The sequence below is a fragment of the Dicentrarchus labrax genome, unplaced genomic scaffold (assembly GCF_905237075.1).
Source record: "Dicentrarchus labrax unplaced genomic scaffold, dlabrax2021, whole genome shotgun sequence".
Taxonomy (NCBI): domain Eukaryota; kingdom Metazoa; phylum Chordata; class Actinopteri; family Moronidae; genus Dicentrarchus; species Dicentrarchus labrax.
Genome location: NW_026136714.1, coordinates 28322865 through 28338413, shown reverse-complemented (window position 1 = coordinate 28338413; position 15549 = coordinate 28322865). Strand labels below are relative to the sequence as shown.

Sequence of the window (15549 nt, the reverse complement as noted above, 5' to 3'; positions counted from 1 at the left end):
CACATGACTACATCAGTTGACCAACCCAGTGGCAGGCATTAAGAATAAGGATATACAAATCCAAGCCAATAGCCAATCTCGGTGGTCTTTGTTTATGTAGTAGTATATGTCATATAGAAGCATCAGTATTAAATTGACACTCTTTCATAACCTGTTAAAAACACCTTGTAGTACATTTAAGTAAAGGATCTGAGTACTTCTCCCTGGAGATGATGTTAAACTCTTGTGTTTCTTCAAAAAGGCTGTGTTGTTTTTTACCTGCAGGTAAACCACTTGCGCTGCCTGCATGAGTTTGTGGAGGCCCAAGCAGCTTACTATAAGCGGTGTCACTTTCACATGCAAGAACTACAGAAGGAGCTGGGAAGGTGAGAATCTGATGGGAGATAACATCTGTTGTGTGACTCACACAAGTTTCACCGGGTTTATAGGGTTATCCATTCATCTTCACACAGCACGCAGCGAAAATGACAGTATTACAGTACAAGTACATATATTTCACTATATCCTGACAGTAGTATATAAGACAAGAGAGAGATAGTTGATTGTTGAGTCTCATTCCCAGTGTCGGTATCTGATGCCCTGGGAATGAGACTCAACAATCAACTATCTTCAAGCCACCAGCCCAAAGTGTCATTCCATCTTTCTTGGCTCTGATTGGTTGTTTTTATTCAGGCCCGGTATATTCTTGCAAATACCTTTAGGAACACAAGGAGGAGCCAGAGAAACCTTTTCACAGATTATCTGTCTCATGTACTACTGGATATAGTGAAGGTTTCAGCAAAAGTTGTTTTTATAACAGTTACCTATTGCAGCTTTAAGGATGTTAATATTACTCAATGATTGATTAATCACCATTAAAAATGTGAATATATTGATATTAATAATATAAAAAGCAACAATGAGCAGGGTGTACAACCCTAATCAGAGCCATGGTGCAGGCACACCTTGAATGTTTTTCTATTGGACTGAAATGGTAACTTGGTAAGGTGCTTGAGTTCACACAGTCTGCAGCGGGCATCTGTTGCCTAATTGTAATTTATTAGCTTTTAATTAATCAGTTCTTGATGATTAGTATGCCTGATGATGGACTGTAGTTTTAGTTAATGTCAGTGTTGATCTACATCCTGATATTACGCGGCATATAGAGCATATCAGCTATAACATCCACAAGAGCTGCAGGTTTGGAGATGCTCTGACCCAGTCGTTGAGCCATCACAGTTTGGCCCTTGTCAAAGTCTCTCAAATCCTCACGCTGTCCATTTTTCCTGCTTCTAACACATCAACTTTGAGGACAAAATGTTCACTTGCTGTCTCATATATCCCACCCACTGACAGGAGCCATGATAACCAGATAATCAGTGTTATTCACTTCAACAGTTAGTGCTAACAATCTTATGGCTGATGGTTGTATATGAAATGCCCCCGACTTCGGAGATACATTTATTGTTATAAGTACAAGATGATAAAAAAACAACAACTTGGATTTGTCCTCAGTACCAGTCAGGTCGTATGGATGCCTGTCCGGTCTTGTTGTTTTGAGTTAAATCATGTCAAATAATTTCCACTGTCTTATGCCCTCAGTTTTAATGAGGACGTGTGAGTATGGCTCTCCTTCTTGTTTGTCTCTTGTGTGAGTGATCTGTCCAACAACTTGCCTGGTTTCCCAAATACATATTAAATATAAATGACCAAATGGGATCAGGTTATTTTCCTTGTTGGCTTTTCTATCTAAAGGGCCCTATTTTCATTGCAGCGGACAACCTGTGTGGTATTTGGGTCCCCAGTGCATGGTGCAGCGACGGGACGAAACAGGTTCATTGAATTGACGCAGTGCAAAGAGTTTGTTGGTATTTTGGTGGAAATTGGGGTTCAAACTGTATGCTGAGAGTAGACATCTCAGAACCAAGAATCTGCTGGCACTAAAAACAAAATACTTGCACTCCATATGCAGAAATAACAGAATAATGCTTAAAATATAAATAGACTAATTTAATTAAACATTCTCCAACCACTATGCAGTTAAATTGGCATTTGTTTTATTACAGAAACGTCGGTCTGCATTTATCTGTAAATGAGTATGAGTGATTATTCTACTGTCTGTCCACAGCTTCTTCATAATATGTGAAAAGTTTTTGTTCATTCAACCTCTATGGTTTTTAGAAGTCAGAGCGCAGTGCTGTTATGTCCAGTGTGTCTACCTTTATTGAATCACATGCACTCCTCAATACCATGTGTCAGGACCTGCTTCAAAACTTTTTTGCAGTTTTTTCTGTGTTTTATGCCTTTGTTGAATGCCTTATGGTGCAAACACTGCTTAATCATATTTTACAACATGATGGGACAATTCACAAAGTAAGACAGAGTAGTATTAAGGTTGAAAAAGTTCAACCAAACATTTTTTTATTACTCATATCTATCTGCATTTTGCTAATTAACTGTAAAACTGTGGTCCTGTTTGTGTGCTGCGACCAGTGGTGTGTGTATATATTAATCCCAGCACCCTCTGATCTGTATTCCACTGCAGCTTTTACACATTGTGCTGCTGCACATACATAACAGCCAAACAGCAAGTGCACTTGGAGACTTGTCACTGCAGTTAAAACAGGGCCCTTAATGTGTTGACTGTAGTTTTCTGGCCAGACTTTAAAGTTTATTGTGAATGCATTAGGGACAGGAATGGGAAATTACTAATTTGTATGGGTTGTTGAGGAAGAGTTTAATAGTCTCACAGCCTGAGGGAAGAAAGTGTATTTAAGTCTTCTGTACCTCTTCCCAGATAGTAGCAGGGTGAGCAGACTGTCGCTGAGGTGGGTACTGTCTTTTAGGATCCTTTGGGCTCTGCACAGGCACCTCACCAATATCACTGATGCTGTGTAGCTGAATACCAATGACCAAACAGCTGCTGCAGAGTCCTCCTGTGCCTCAACTTAACCAACCTTTAACCATCCAAATGTATCTATCTATCCAAATATAATGTTTCCAGTACTGTGTCCTTGGAACCAGTTTTGTTAAATACATGACAGTGTCATCTGTTCCACTGTAGATGTCCTGGAAGTATTCTCAGTTTCCAGTTGTGTGCTTATTCTGTTTTTGCTGTTTTTTGTGTTATTTTCGTATATGTTATTGTATACATATGTTCTGATCACTGCATGTGTCTGCTGTCCCTCAGGCTTCCCAATGCATTTGCACTTAACTCCAACCCCTCCGTGGCCACTGCTGGCTCTGCATCAGAAGGCATCAGCAGCCCTGTGGAGACAGACACACTGAAGATTGAGGAAGTCCAGGCACCAGCTACAGGAACCCGCAAGGCCAAAGTCCTTTACGATTACGATGCTGCTGACTCCAGTGAGCTCTCCCTTTTAGCTGATGAGGTGAGGTTGCATTCTCTACCTGCAACTAGCAGGACAAATAATGACTGTTGACCACTGGGTAGAAATCTCTCTAAACAAAAACCTCACTCGTTGGAATGTGTCTGCCCTTTCTCCTCAAGGTACATTTTTTTATTTCTGATGTTATTTCTGATGATAGTGGAGTCTGTCTTTACTTGATGGCCCACCTCTCCGACCCTAACGAATCTCCTCTCACCCTTTTATCAGCAAAGAGCAATAGAATACATACAGGTAGCAGCTTCTCATGATGGCAAACATCAGACTGGATCAGCTGTAGCTGATTAACATTTAAAAATTAAAGTTTGTCTGTTCATTTTAGTGTGCTCTCTGCAGCTACATCACTCTGTAACCACTGACAGTGGACAACAGGGACAAATAGAGTAGTGACTCTAGATAAGAGCTACACCAATATATCTGTATATGTTGGCCAATAAATAACAAGAGACGTCTCTCAACTACAGATATTAACAGCTTGTTTGCACATCACTGCATTCCTGTGAAACAGACTGCACATGGGGGGGGGGGGACATTTTCTTGTCTATCTTCAGTGGTCCTGTTGAATAAAGACAAAGAACTACAGATGAAAGGCAGGTGATTTTCTACATTGGAAGCACTATCACAAACTCTCAAAATGCCTGTTTAGTGTCATTTGGGTTTGCCTATATCAATCAGACCGAGAAACCACAAGTTTCGAAAGTTGTTACTCATAAGGGGTAAAATTCCAAGAAAAAACGGCTTGCAAGTATGTCTGTGGGCAGCGCGGCAGCAAGACATACATATATATATATATTGGGTTATATAGTTAGTTTGGACCAAAGTCACACAATAACACAAAAAAACAAACCGAACGTAGCAGCAGTAGACTTAACGTCAGAACAAGTCTTTAAATTCAGTTGAAATCGCTCCTTTCCATAACAAAGAATCACATCCAACATATGGTATGTTGTGCTGTTGAGGTGTTTTTACCTTTCTCTATAATGTAGTTTCAATGAGCACAGCACTTTCCTCCATCTCACAAGGGGGACGTGTGGTGTGTATGTGTATGTGTGTGTGTGTGTATATATGTGGCTACAATAATATACTTATACTTATTAGATTGGTTTGTGCATGGAATAATGGATTTATACATGACTTTTCTTTGTTTAGGTATCAGCATTGTATATCGGCCATCAGTCTCCCTACTCTCTAAATATCAGCTGAAAAACACATCTAAGTAGACCACTAATCCATTCTGCTTTTCACTTCCTGCCCTCCATCTGAATTTTACGTGTCATCAAAATCACATGACTGCAAAGAAGCTATTGAATGTGTCAGATACATTTCATATATGATGCTGTTCATTTCATTTTCAGTAAAAACTGTTACTTGCAAATGTTGAAAAGTTAACCCTTTTAAGATTCAATAAGTTATTATAAAGGATTCAGATTGGATAAGTTAATTTGATTGTGGATTTAAATTTGCTAAAATGCTATTGAATCCTATTGCTGCTGACATTGCAACTGAGCTTTATGTCAGCTCTGCATTGGTTGCAACATCTCTCAGGCAGATGGATCGAAGTCATGTGTCAAGAGTGCTGTTTTTTTTTCTGAACAGGGAAATTGAAAGCTAGTGGGAATCCTAAGAAATGAAATGAAAGCAGAAGTTGCACTGATTATGACTCAAATACAAAGCCAGAGTAACAGATAGGAGGAGTACGTTGTTAATAAGAATAATGACTGAACCATAAACTAAAGACCACCAGAGACTATATATCATGCCTCCAGATGACCAGTATATATATATATATATATATATATATATATATATATATATATATATATATTGTCAGGGACCAAACAGTCAAGCAATGAGGAAACCAGGAGTTTGTTGAAAAATAGGGGTTCTTTATTTACCCAAAAATACCAAACAATAGAAACCAAGAATTTAACATCTTAGGCCTATAAAAGAGGTCAACAAAATATAACTATACTCAAAACAAACTGTCCTCCCTGAATGAGACACAAGGGAACATATATAGTGGCTTGGCCAAACCAATTTACCCACAAGGGGAAAACAAAATGGACGCCAGCTACAACTACTACAAGTAAAACAAACTAAACCCAAAATCCCCCTCCAACATGGCAGCACATGGTACAGCTTGATTGGTAGGCCACAGGATATAACCATCCTCCACCCTTGGCCACGCCTTTCTTCCACCAGGACAGACCTCATTGCTGGCTGCTACCCTGTGTGGCTTGGGCCATCACAATATACACACACACATACAAATATATGGGCAGCGTAAGGATGCAAGGATTTGAGAGACTTTGACAAGGGCCACATTGTGATGGCTGGACGACTGGGTCAGAGCATCTCCAAACCTGCAGCTCTTGTGGGGGGTTCCCGGTCTGCAGTGTGCAGTACCTATCAAAAGAGCTCCAAGGAAGGAAAAGAACCAGAGACAGGGTCATGGGGGGGCCAAGGCTCATTGACGCACGTGGGGAGTGAAGGCTGGCCTGTGTGGTCCGATCCAACAGACGAGCTACTGTAGCTCAAAGTGCTGAAACAGTTAATGCTGGTTCTGATAGAAAGGGGTCAGAACACACAGTGCAGAGCAGTCTGTTGGTATGGGGCTGCAGAACATTCTGACCGCAGGGTGCCCAGGTTCTCATAATGTTATTGCTGATCAGTGTGTATGTGTATATGTATATATACTGGTCTTCTGGAGGCATAAACCTGAACAGAAACACCTCTATGTATAATGCAATACAGTTCAACAGCACCACAAACCCAGCCTCAACAAACACACACCATTTCCTGTGACTGCTTCACAATAAAGGCATTTTGCCAGCTGAGCACTTTAAATGTGAAGCAGCAGCAGTTGAATATGCCGAGTTAGCATTAGCAGTAAATGGATTCTGTAAGAGAGTGAACACTGAGGTTGGTATCAATAAGATCAGTTACAGTAACACTTGATTACACAACTGTCCTCTATTGTCAAGGAAAACCTGCGAAAGAGTGGGAACCCGGATACTAGCCTAAAGCAATACTTTAAAGTTTAAAAGTCCTTGCTGCAGTGGCCATGGGTTCGAGTCTGATCAGGTGCTGTGTGTCATTCCCTCTCTCTCTCTGATCAGCACCCTCTCCATCACACAGTGGTCGGACAGCGGAGCACCTTCTCTCACAGGCTGCTCCAGCTCCGCTGTCGAAGGGACAGATACAGGAAATCTTTCCTGCCATATGCCATCACACTGTACAATAACAGCTAAAACTCTGGTCATAACAATACAGTCTCCAAGCACCTTATATGTTTTATCTGTTCACTGCACTTTATATTTTTACTTTGCACTACAATTATACTAATTATTTACACATTTTATACATTTTTAGGGACCGAGCCAGCGACCGCTGGAGGTCCCTATTGTTTTTGCTCGATTTCTTCTTCTTACCTATTATTATTATTTTTAGCCCCCTTTGACTGCGTTTTTGCCCCCCTGAACATATACGAAAAGTCAATTTTATTTGGCAAAGTTGTCAGGCCTGGTGAAAATGGGGATATTACATGCGTTGCTTTCGGGTCCGCCACTAGGTGGCGCTACTATCATAAAAAATGCGTTTAGGCTAATAACTTCTGCATAGTTGGTCGCACATTCAAAAACCTTGTATCCACGCGTTCGGTGAATGGAGCTGAATCTCCCCATCTAGGCCCCGCCCACTTCCACCTATAATTCTTTTTCGTTAGAGCGCGAAATGTCCTTAAACTATTTTTTTGTGGTCCTCCTACACACTTTGTCCGATTCGTACGAAGTTTTTCACCTAGCACCTGGGGACCGCCCTGGCAACAAAAGTAATTCAAACATTTTTGAAATTTTAAAAAACAAGCACGCTATAAAATTAACACTTCCTGTACATTTTTCGTCAAAAAAGGAAGTGGACCATTTCTCCACATTGGTATGTCCGATTGACACCAAGCTTGGGTCCATAGTTCCACATGTCTTCCTTAAGCATCGTGCACAATTTCAGGCCATTGCCACAAGGTGGCGCTCTTTAAAATGAAGAAGTTTATATCTCTAAAACGGTATGTGTGATTAAGATGAAACTTGGTACGATGCTTCCCCATGGCTCCCTGAGGCTCACCTAAAAAGGACAAAAAAAAATACGCCACTAGGTGGCGCTCTTTTGGCATGATAAATCACTGTGCGGAGACCGTAATAGTTATGAATATGAAATTCACAGGGCTCGTGTAGAGTGGTGCCTGAAGCTCACATACCAAAAATCGTGTTTGTTGTGTTTGTAGCGCCCCCTACAGGATAAAAAAACAGCAGCCCCGGCGCCACGTTTCACCAATATGTACGAAACTCGGTAGGCACGTGTAACGTGCCTGGACGTACAAAAAAGCCTCCTGGACCCATACCCGAAACCCCACAGGAAGTCGGCCATTTTCATTTTCACTTTCGGCGAACTTTTCGCGTTGTATTTGAACGAACTCCTCCTAGGGAATTTATCAGATCTGCTTCCAAATTTGTAAGTACAGTCAAAAAATGGTTCTGATTAAAAGTTGTGCTATTTGTGCATGTAAGTTGAAGGGCGTGTCCGTGGTGTCCCCTCAAAATTGGCCATAGTGAATTCCGTGCGCATTTTCGGTGAATTTTTCTCCTTGTATTTGAACGAACTCCTCCTAGGGAATTTATCAGATCTATTTCAAAATTGGTCAGTACAATCAGAAAATGGGGCTGATTAAAAGTTGTGCTATTTGTGCATGTACATTAAAGGGCGTGTCCATGGCGTGGCATCAAAGTCAGCCATTTTGATTTTTTTGGTCATTTTCTGTGATTTTTCGCATTGTATTTGAACGAACTCCTCCTAGGGAATGTATCGGATCTGCTTCAAAATTGGTCCGTACAGTCAAAAAATGGTGCTGATTAAAAGTTGTGCTATTTGTGCATGTACATTAAAGGGCGTGTCCGTGGCATGCCCTCAAAGTTGGCCAGGTTGAATCAAATGTCAGACTGTGATGCCATTTCCGGCATTTAAGGGCTTCTGTTTTAACTAACTCCTCCTACAGATTTTATCAGATTGACTTCAAATTCGATCACTTCAATCTACACACATTGTTTATCAAAAGTTGTGCTATTTGTGACTGTATGTTTAACCGTGTGCCTGTGACGACGTGTCAAATTCCACCGATTGGCCATCAAACAGATAGTACTCATCTTCAATGTACAGTCCCACCCTGAACATGTCCTCATAACTTCAGCGTACATGATCCAATCTCAATGAAACTTCACATGTTTGATAACAGTCCCACCCTGAACACATCTACATGACAATATTCAGACATAGTGATAGCGCCACATACTGGTAACAGGATGTATTGTGTTTTATACTTTCATGTTCTACTCCTCGCAGGATGATCAGATCCAGCTGAAATTTACTATAAAATGCAAAACACATTGTTGATGATATGTGTTGACTGTGGTGAGGGGGCATGTCAGTGGGGTGGCGGGAAATTTTGATGGACCGCCACAAAACACGAATTCGCTATAACTTGAGTGTACATTGTCCAATCGGCTCCACACTTCAAATGCTTGATAACAGTCCCGCACTGAACACTTGTACATGACAATATTCAGACATAGTGATAGCGCCACCTACTGGCAATAGGAAGTAAATGCTGCATGGCGATTTTGAGCTGAGTTACGTGAAATGACCGTGCCAGTGACGATTTGTCGAATTCAGCCGATTCGCCATAAAACAGCACTCATAACTTCAGTGTGCAATGTCCAATCTCCAATAAACTTCATATATTCTGTAACAGTCTCGCCCTGAACACGTCCTCATAACTTCAGCATACGTGGTCCAATCTCAATGAAACTTCATGTGTGTTATAACAGTCCCGCCTTGAACTTGTCTACATGACAATATTAAGACATAGTGATAGTGCCACCTACCAGCAACAGGAAGTAAGCACTGCGTGGCGATTTAGAGCTGATTTACGTGAAATTTCATGTTTTGGTCCGCACGTGTAACGATGGCACGCGACGCGGCCGCAGCACGCCCCGAGTTGCGTGGAGTGCGAGGTCCCGCCCAACGCTGCTTGCAGCTTTAATTTTATATTGCATTTTATATTGCTTTTTTTATATGTCTAGGTTGTTACTTCATTGTGTTGTTACTGTGTGTAACACACACACACACACACACCTACACACACACACGCCACTTTTCAGTCTCGTTACCACCAAGACATTACTGAAACTGTGCCATGGAATGAGAGGCCGTAGTCTAGTTTTTGTCAAGTTCTCCTTTTCCTAGTTGTGTTTTTAATGATATAGTTTTGTTTTAAATCCTCTTTAACCACTGCTAACTTTTGCTCTAGCTCTACATTTTGAATAATGGGCTTACAAGTGTCTGTGTGCTCTGTGTTACAGCTCATTACAGTTTACACAGTGCCGGGAATGGACTCTGATTGGCTGATTGGAGAGAGAGGAAACCAGAAAGGAAAAGTGCCTGTCACATACCTGGAGCTGCTCAGCTAAAGAACACTCACACACACACACACACACACACACACACACACTTACACACACACACACACACTGCGTGCATACTACTGAAGCCATGAGGATATTTAAATCACTCAAATTCATTTCTCACCAACCTGTAACCTTCAATCCTCCACAGTAAGCATTCGTGTTAAGTTCAACACACACACTCATGAGTGTGCTTCTCAGAGCAAGTATATTCACATGACACTGACAGCAGTGATAATGGAGACATTGTTACAGTGAGTGCCGGGAAAACCCTATGGGGGATGGTCAACATTCCTTTAAGATTCCTTTTTGGTGAGGATGTGTTTGTTTCTATTTATTGTTGTGCATCCCAAAGGCTCTGGTAGACCTTTCAGTGGCCGGATGAAGTTGACACAAGTCTTCAGAGAGATTTCCATTAAATTATGTTTGTTATTTTATTTAAAAAAAAAGGTTTCTTGTCTCTTAAAGCCCCCTCTGTTCATAAATTCATTGCTGGACAAATTCTAGAGTTGTGTTGCCTCCAAAACATGAATCCATCATGACGTCCAGAAATATTTTGTGTTATCTATGTTATCGAGCTTAGAAGTATAAGGTTTGGCTGATCTGTCTCTGATTGTTAAGCTTTTCCTCAGAGGGCAGCGGTAAAACAAACATGCAATAACAATGCATCCTCAATTGTCCTGCTTAAAAGGGGGATGTCCCTCTTATCCTTTAGTAAAGTCCTTAAAGCTGCAGTAGGTAACTTATATGAAATAACTCTTCGTCATAACGTTCACTATATCCTGACAGTAGTACATGAGATGGATAATCTGTGAAAAAACACAGTTAACAGTTAACTGTGAGCAAGCTGCCAACCTAAAGCGTCATTATTTTACAACCTGGGAATGAGACTCCACAAACGACTGTCTTTCCCTTCAAGTACTAGGAGGAGCCAGAGGAACCTAGTGACAGTTACAGAAAATATGACAAAAAGTTATTTTTATAAAATTGACCTATAGCAGCTTTAAGTTTATCTGTGTATGGCAGTCACTTCTCATTAAAGAAGAAGTTCAAACAAACATGGGCAACAGCCAACGGATGCTTGTGAACCACACAATGACAGGCGGGTCATTCTGTTGGGTTTTATGTTCCCATTTCCTGTAATTTCCAGCCACAGACATGGGAAACCATCCACACCAAGTTAATTTTAGACACATTAATAAAAATGAAAGATGTGACTGTTCTTCCACTTTCTTCCTATATGACATGAACAGAAATGACTTTCTTTGTGTGTTCTTGAATGTGGAGCAGGAATGCACTGATACCACTTTTTTCAGACCAAAGTACAAGTACTTATATTTGGGTCCTTGCCACGTACCGATATAATAATATCATTACAGTTCTAACAAAGATTTTGAGAACATGTTTTATTTTCATCAGATGTTTCTTACTTTCTGACTGTAACAAATTAAATGTTGCTAATGTTGTAAAAGTTGCTTAAAATATCTCCAAACTGCTGCTTACATTGCTTCTCCTCCCCCTACCTGCTCAGCTAACGAGGTTACGTAACATCACGCTGCCATAAAGTGGTATTGGGGTGGTTTTATGATTACTATTCATCCTTCCTAAGCCCCGCCCCTTTTGGAACCTCAACTTTTTCCTTTCCTGTACTGGCTAGTCTATGTTTTACATTTTGACGACTGCTAGCTAATATTCTTCAATTAACATTAGCCCTCAGATATAACAAGCTAGCTAACAATTAATGTAGATTAGCTTGCTAATTACCTAGCATCTTGCTAACATTAGCAATGTTAAGATGTGACTATATATGTGACTTTTATCTTTTAACCATCTTCAACGTAAGGTCTACGTAAGGTCGTAAGGTCAGTTACGAGTACATGAGCACAGTATTGGTTCTGATACTGTTATTGGTATCGGTGCATCCTTAGTTTTATCTTGAGCATGAAACATGACAAACTGCTTACACTGGAGAACAATAAAACACTAATAAAGTTTTTCATGGATGTTTTATCATCCTTAACTCTTCGGAAGCAGATTTGCCTTAACTCCTAAGTGAAATGAATGTAATTCCTGTGTTATTTTAAGCAACAATAAGACTTAAAGAAGTACAAGTTGTGGACAGTTGGAGTGAACATTACTAGCAACAGATTGAGTCATGTCATATTTTTTTTTGCCTCCCATGCCTTTCCACAGCACTGAAAATGTCCCATTGGACAATATGATAAATAAACACTCCCATCCTAACTGCCTTAAGATAATGGGAATTAATTCCTAAGGCCATCTTCTGCAAACCAGACAATGTGCTCTTCAAAAAGCATCCAGAGACTTGATGTACAGCATGCAAGACTGTAACTCATTCTAATCACATGTTTGTGTGACGTTTGTTTGCCCTTGGGTGTCCTTTGAATTGACAACGTTCCCGCCCGTTGCCGTTTTATTTGTCAATACTTAAAAGTGTCCCCAGTCTTAGTACTGCATGTGCTACAGCTAGTAGCGTGTCCTGCTGAACATGTGCACGTGTATTCGAGTATATGATGTAGCTAGGTCTATTTGTGTGAGATCTGGAGCACCTTAAATGTTCGCTCAAAAAACGAGAGCTCCCTCACATCCAGTACGTGTACATGCATGCACTTTTTTCTTTTCCAAAAAGGTTTTTAACTTACGCTGCTGTGATTCTGTTATACTTCATCTTGTATTATTATTTTGTCAAACTGTGTATTGCCTGTTTCCTAATCATGCTGAATGACTGAAATGTATGGGATTTAATAAAAAGTCAGATTTATTTCACTTCTTTTCATTTCCGCAGCTACTCTTGTCATTGGAAGCCGTCTGAAAAGTCACCACAACCAAAGGCTGAAGCCAATGCAGAAGTGTCTTTAATGTGCAGTTCCTCTAAATGGTTACCAAATGCAACATGAAACTATTCATTCTTTCCATCTATATTACTCAATATTGTTGTCAGGACTTTACAGTCATTGTTCCATTACAAAGAAACTGAACCTTAAAGTGAAGTGTGCTTGGTGGGTGACTGGTGGCATTGCCAGTGGACATCTAACAAAAACAACACCAACAACAATGGTTTTCAACATGGAAAAATGAATTAATAATGACAGAAGACATTCTCTGTTATCTGATTTGACCAACTGTAAATGGGTTTGGTTTTTTTTGCATTGAAAATGTTTTCAGATTTTAAAGAACAAAAAGAATATTTGTAGAACTCCGAGTTTTGTGGCTGCATCTGTTTATATACGTCATTATTGCAATAAAAAACATACATTTATTGTGGTGAATCAGGATTATCGTGAATAATCTCACACGGTTTGATTAATTTCCTGATCTGATCTAATCCTGTCACCATGGCAGGAGGCTAATTATTGTAATATCGTGTAATGCAATTATTTTGGCCAAGATAATTATGAAATGTCCCATGACTGTTTTCAATGTGTTCCGAAGGTATTCAGATTAGATTACATACTTTTTTGTAATCCGATGCATTATGTTACTTATCACAAAAACTGCCATATAATTTGTATCCTGTCCCTGACTACATTCAAAAGTAATCTGACCCATCATAGGTCTATAAATGTCTATAACTTATTCATATCATATTTGCAGAGGCAGAAGTAGATCTTCACACATTTTCCTTGCCCAGTTACGTATCCACAGCTAGCACTGAGCAGCCACAGAGCTGCAATGTCACATGGATGATCAGTGCAAGAGTTCCAAATACTGTATCAGAAGGTGAAAGTGTCAGCAATTTTTTTTTAATTCCCCTCCCTGTCTTGAAAGATGAGTGAGTTACTGTAAATACTCACGGACCTTCACAGACACACGTGCTAAAAACATTAATGGCACTTCAGTGTGTGATTCAGCAAGGGTAACTTCCTCTTTTGTGGGGAGCCCCACGTGCTCCCAGGCCTGCTGGGAGAAGAACTCTCTCCAGTGTCCCTCCCATTTGGTTTTCACCCTTTAGCAACAACTCTTTTTTTAATATAAATATCATGACGTAGACCACCATGAAGGGTCGCCAAAGCTTCATGGGGGGTTGCATGGCCTTCTTGATTTTAAGGGGTGGCAGAAAACTAAACTTAAAATATACACAGTAGGCCTTTATACCTTTTCCACTCCACACTGTTTTAGAAGTTGTGGTGGAGCTAGAGCTAGAGTGAAGATACTGGTATCATATGAAACTAGCTGACCTAATGCATCCATTGTAACCATCTTATGCTAGCATTTTGGGACGGGGGCTAAATAACGCTCCAATGTTAGGCTACATTTTGTCTATGGAAAATTTGTGATGGCCCTTTTTAAAGGGATCCCTTGACCTCTGACCTCAATATATCTGAATGGAGACGGGTTCTATGGGTATACACAAGTCTCACCTTTACAGACATGCCCACTTTATGCTAATCCCATGCAGTTTTTTTCATGTGGTGTTATTTTCCCCTAGTGGTTGAAATATTTCTGTAGACTGGGGTCCATGAACAGAATGACTTTGGCCACTTAGGCATGCAGCTGTTTGTGCCTGCAAAGAATCGCTCATAAATTCAAAAATATCTAATGTTCTGATAGTGTGACATTCTTATGTGAGTGCCCCGCTTTTCTCTGTCAGCAGCCGTAGACTGTATAATTAAAAATGGACGTAGTCTCTGTGAAGTCTGGTTTCTGAAGAGCCGTTGTGAAAGTCAGTCCGGTCGGCTCGGAGATGGCAACAGTCCGAAGTAACAAATGCATGGACTAGTTTTTTAACTGTCTGTCGGACTTTTGCAATGTTACGTAAATTAAAAAAGGCAGGTTTGCTTTATGTGGGAGTTGAAGGACATATCCCGATCAAAGATAACTCTAGTTGTTTGGGGTCAAGTACAAGAACTTCAGTTTTGACTGAGTTTAACATCAGAAATTTGCAGGTCATCCAGGTTTTTATGTCCTGAATGTGCTTGTACTTTAGCTAATTAATTTCATCAGGCTTGATCGATGGATATAACTGGGTATCATCTGCATAACAGTGAAAGTTAATGGAGTGATTCCTAATAATGCTACCAAAGGGAAGCATATATAAGGTGAATAGAATAGAACTGGAACTTTAAGCCTTAATATAATTTCAATTGGTGAGTTATATAAAAATTCAACCCCCGTACAGTTGTCGTGAACGGGGAAATTAGCTATAGAGACCAAAAGAGTTTTTTGTGCCAGGCTGTAAATATGTTTATTTCTGCTGTAAAGTTGGGCATTTTAATATGGGACTGGCCTTATGGAGACTCACTTTTGGAGCCAGCCTCCTTTTTTAGGATTTTAATGTGGAAATTATACTTTTTGTATACATGTCTTAATACATGTCTGGAGTTCATCTAAAATAAGCCTGATGACATAATTTCTCAGATATCCAACTGTCTTAGTTTTGGTCCAAATATTTCAGTACATTAACTGTCTGTTGCTGTTACTGCTGTGCAGGGAAGTGGACATGAAAGGAATTCAATACAAAAAGCATTCCTGTCTCCACACACAATCAGTTCCAAGACAACTGTGGGTGTTGGTGTTTCTGCATAGGAAGCACAGGCGGAACAGAAAGTAAAGTCACAATATCAGAGAAGATCAACTTCATTCCATCACCCACAGGACAGAAACTCTCTATGTTTGGGTACTGGTGTCAG

General features: G+C 40.2%; 1 protein-coding gene across 3 annotated transcripts in view; it reads left to right on the top strand.

Moving 5' to 3' along the window:
• Nucleotides 1-12680, top strand: part of LOC127375927 (endophilin-B2) — a 36867-nt gene extending 24187 nt beyond the window's left edge. For all 3 annotated transcript variants that reach the window (XM_051422358.1, XM_051422355.1, XM_051422357.1), the window contains 3 exons: nucleotides 265-365; nucleotides 3170-3371; nucleotides 9797-12680. In XM_051422358.1, coding sequence (XP_051278318.1) covers nucleotides 265-365; nucleotides 3170-3371; nucleotides 9797-9904 — 411 coding nt within the window. In that variant the 3' untranslated portion in view covers nucleotides 9905-12680. The remainder of the gene's footprint in view (nucleotides 1-264; nucleotides 366-3169; nucleotides 3372-9796) is intronic.
• Nucleotides 12681-15549: the final 2869 nt, after the last annotated feature.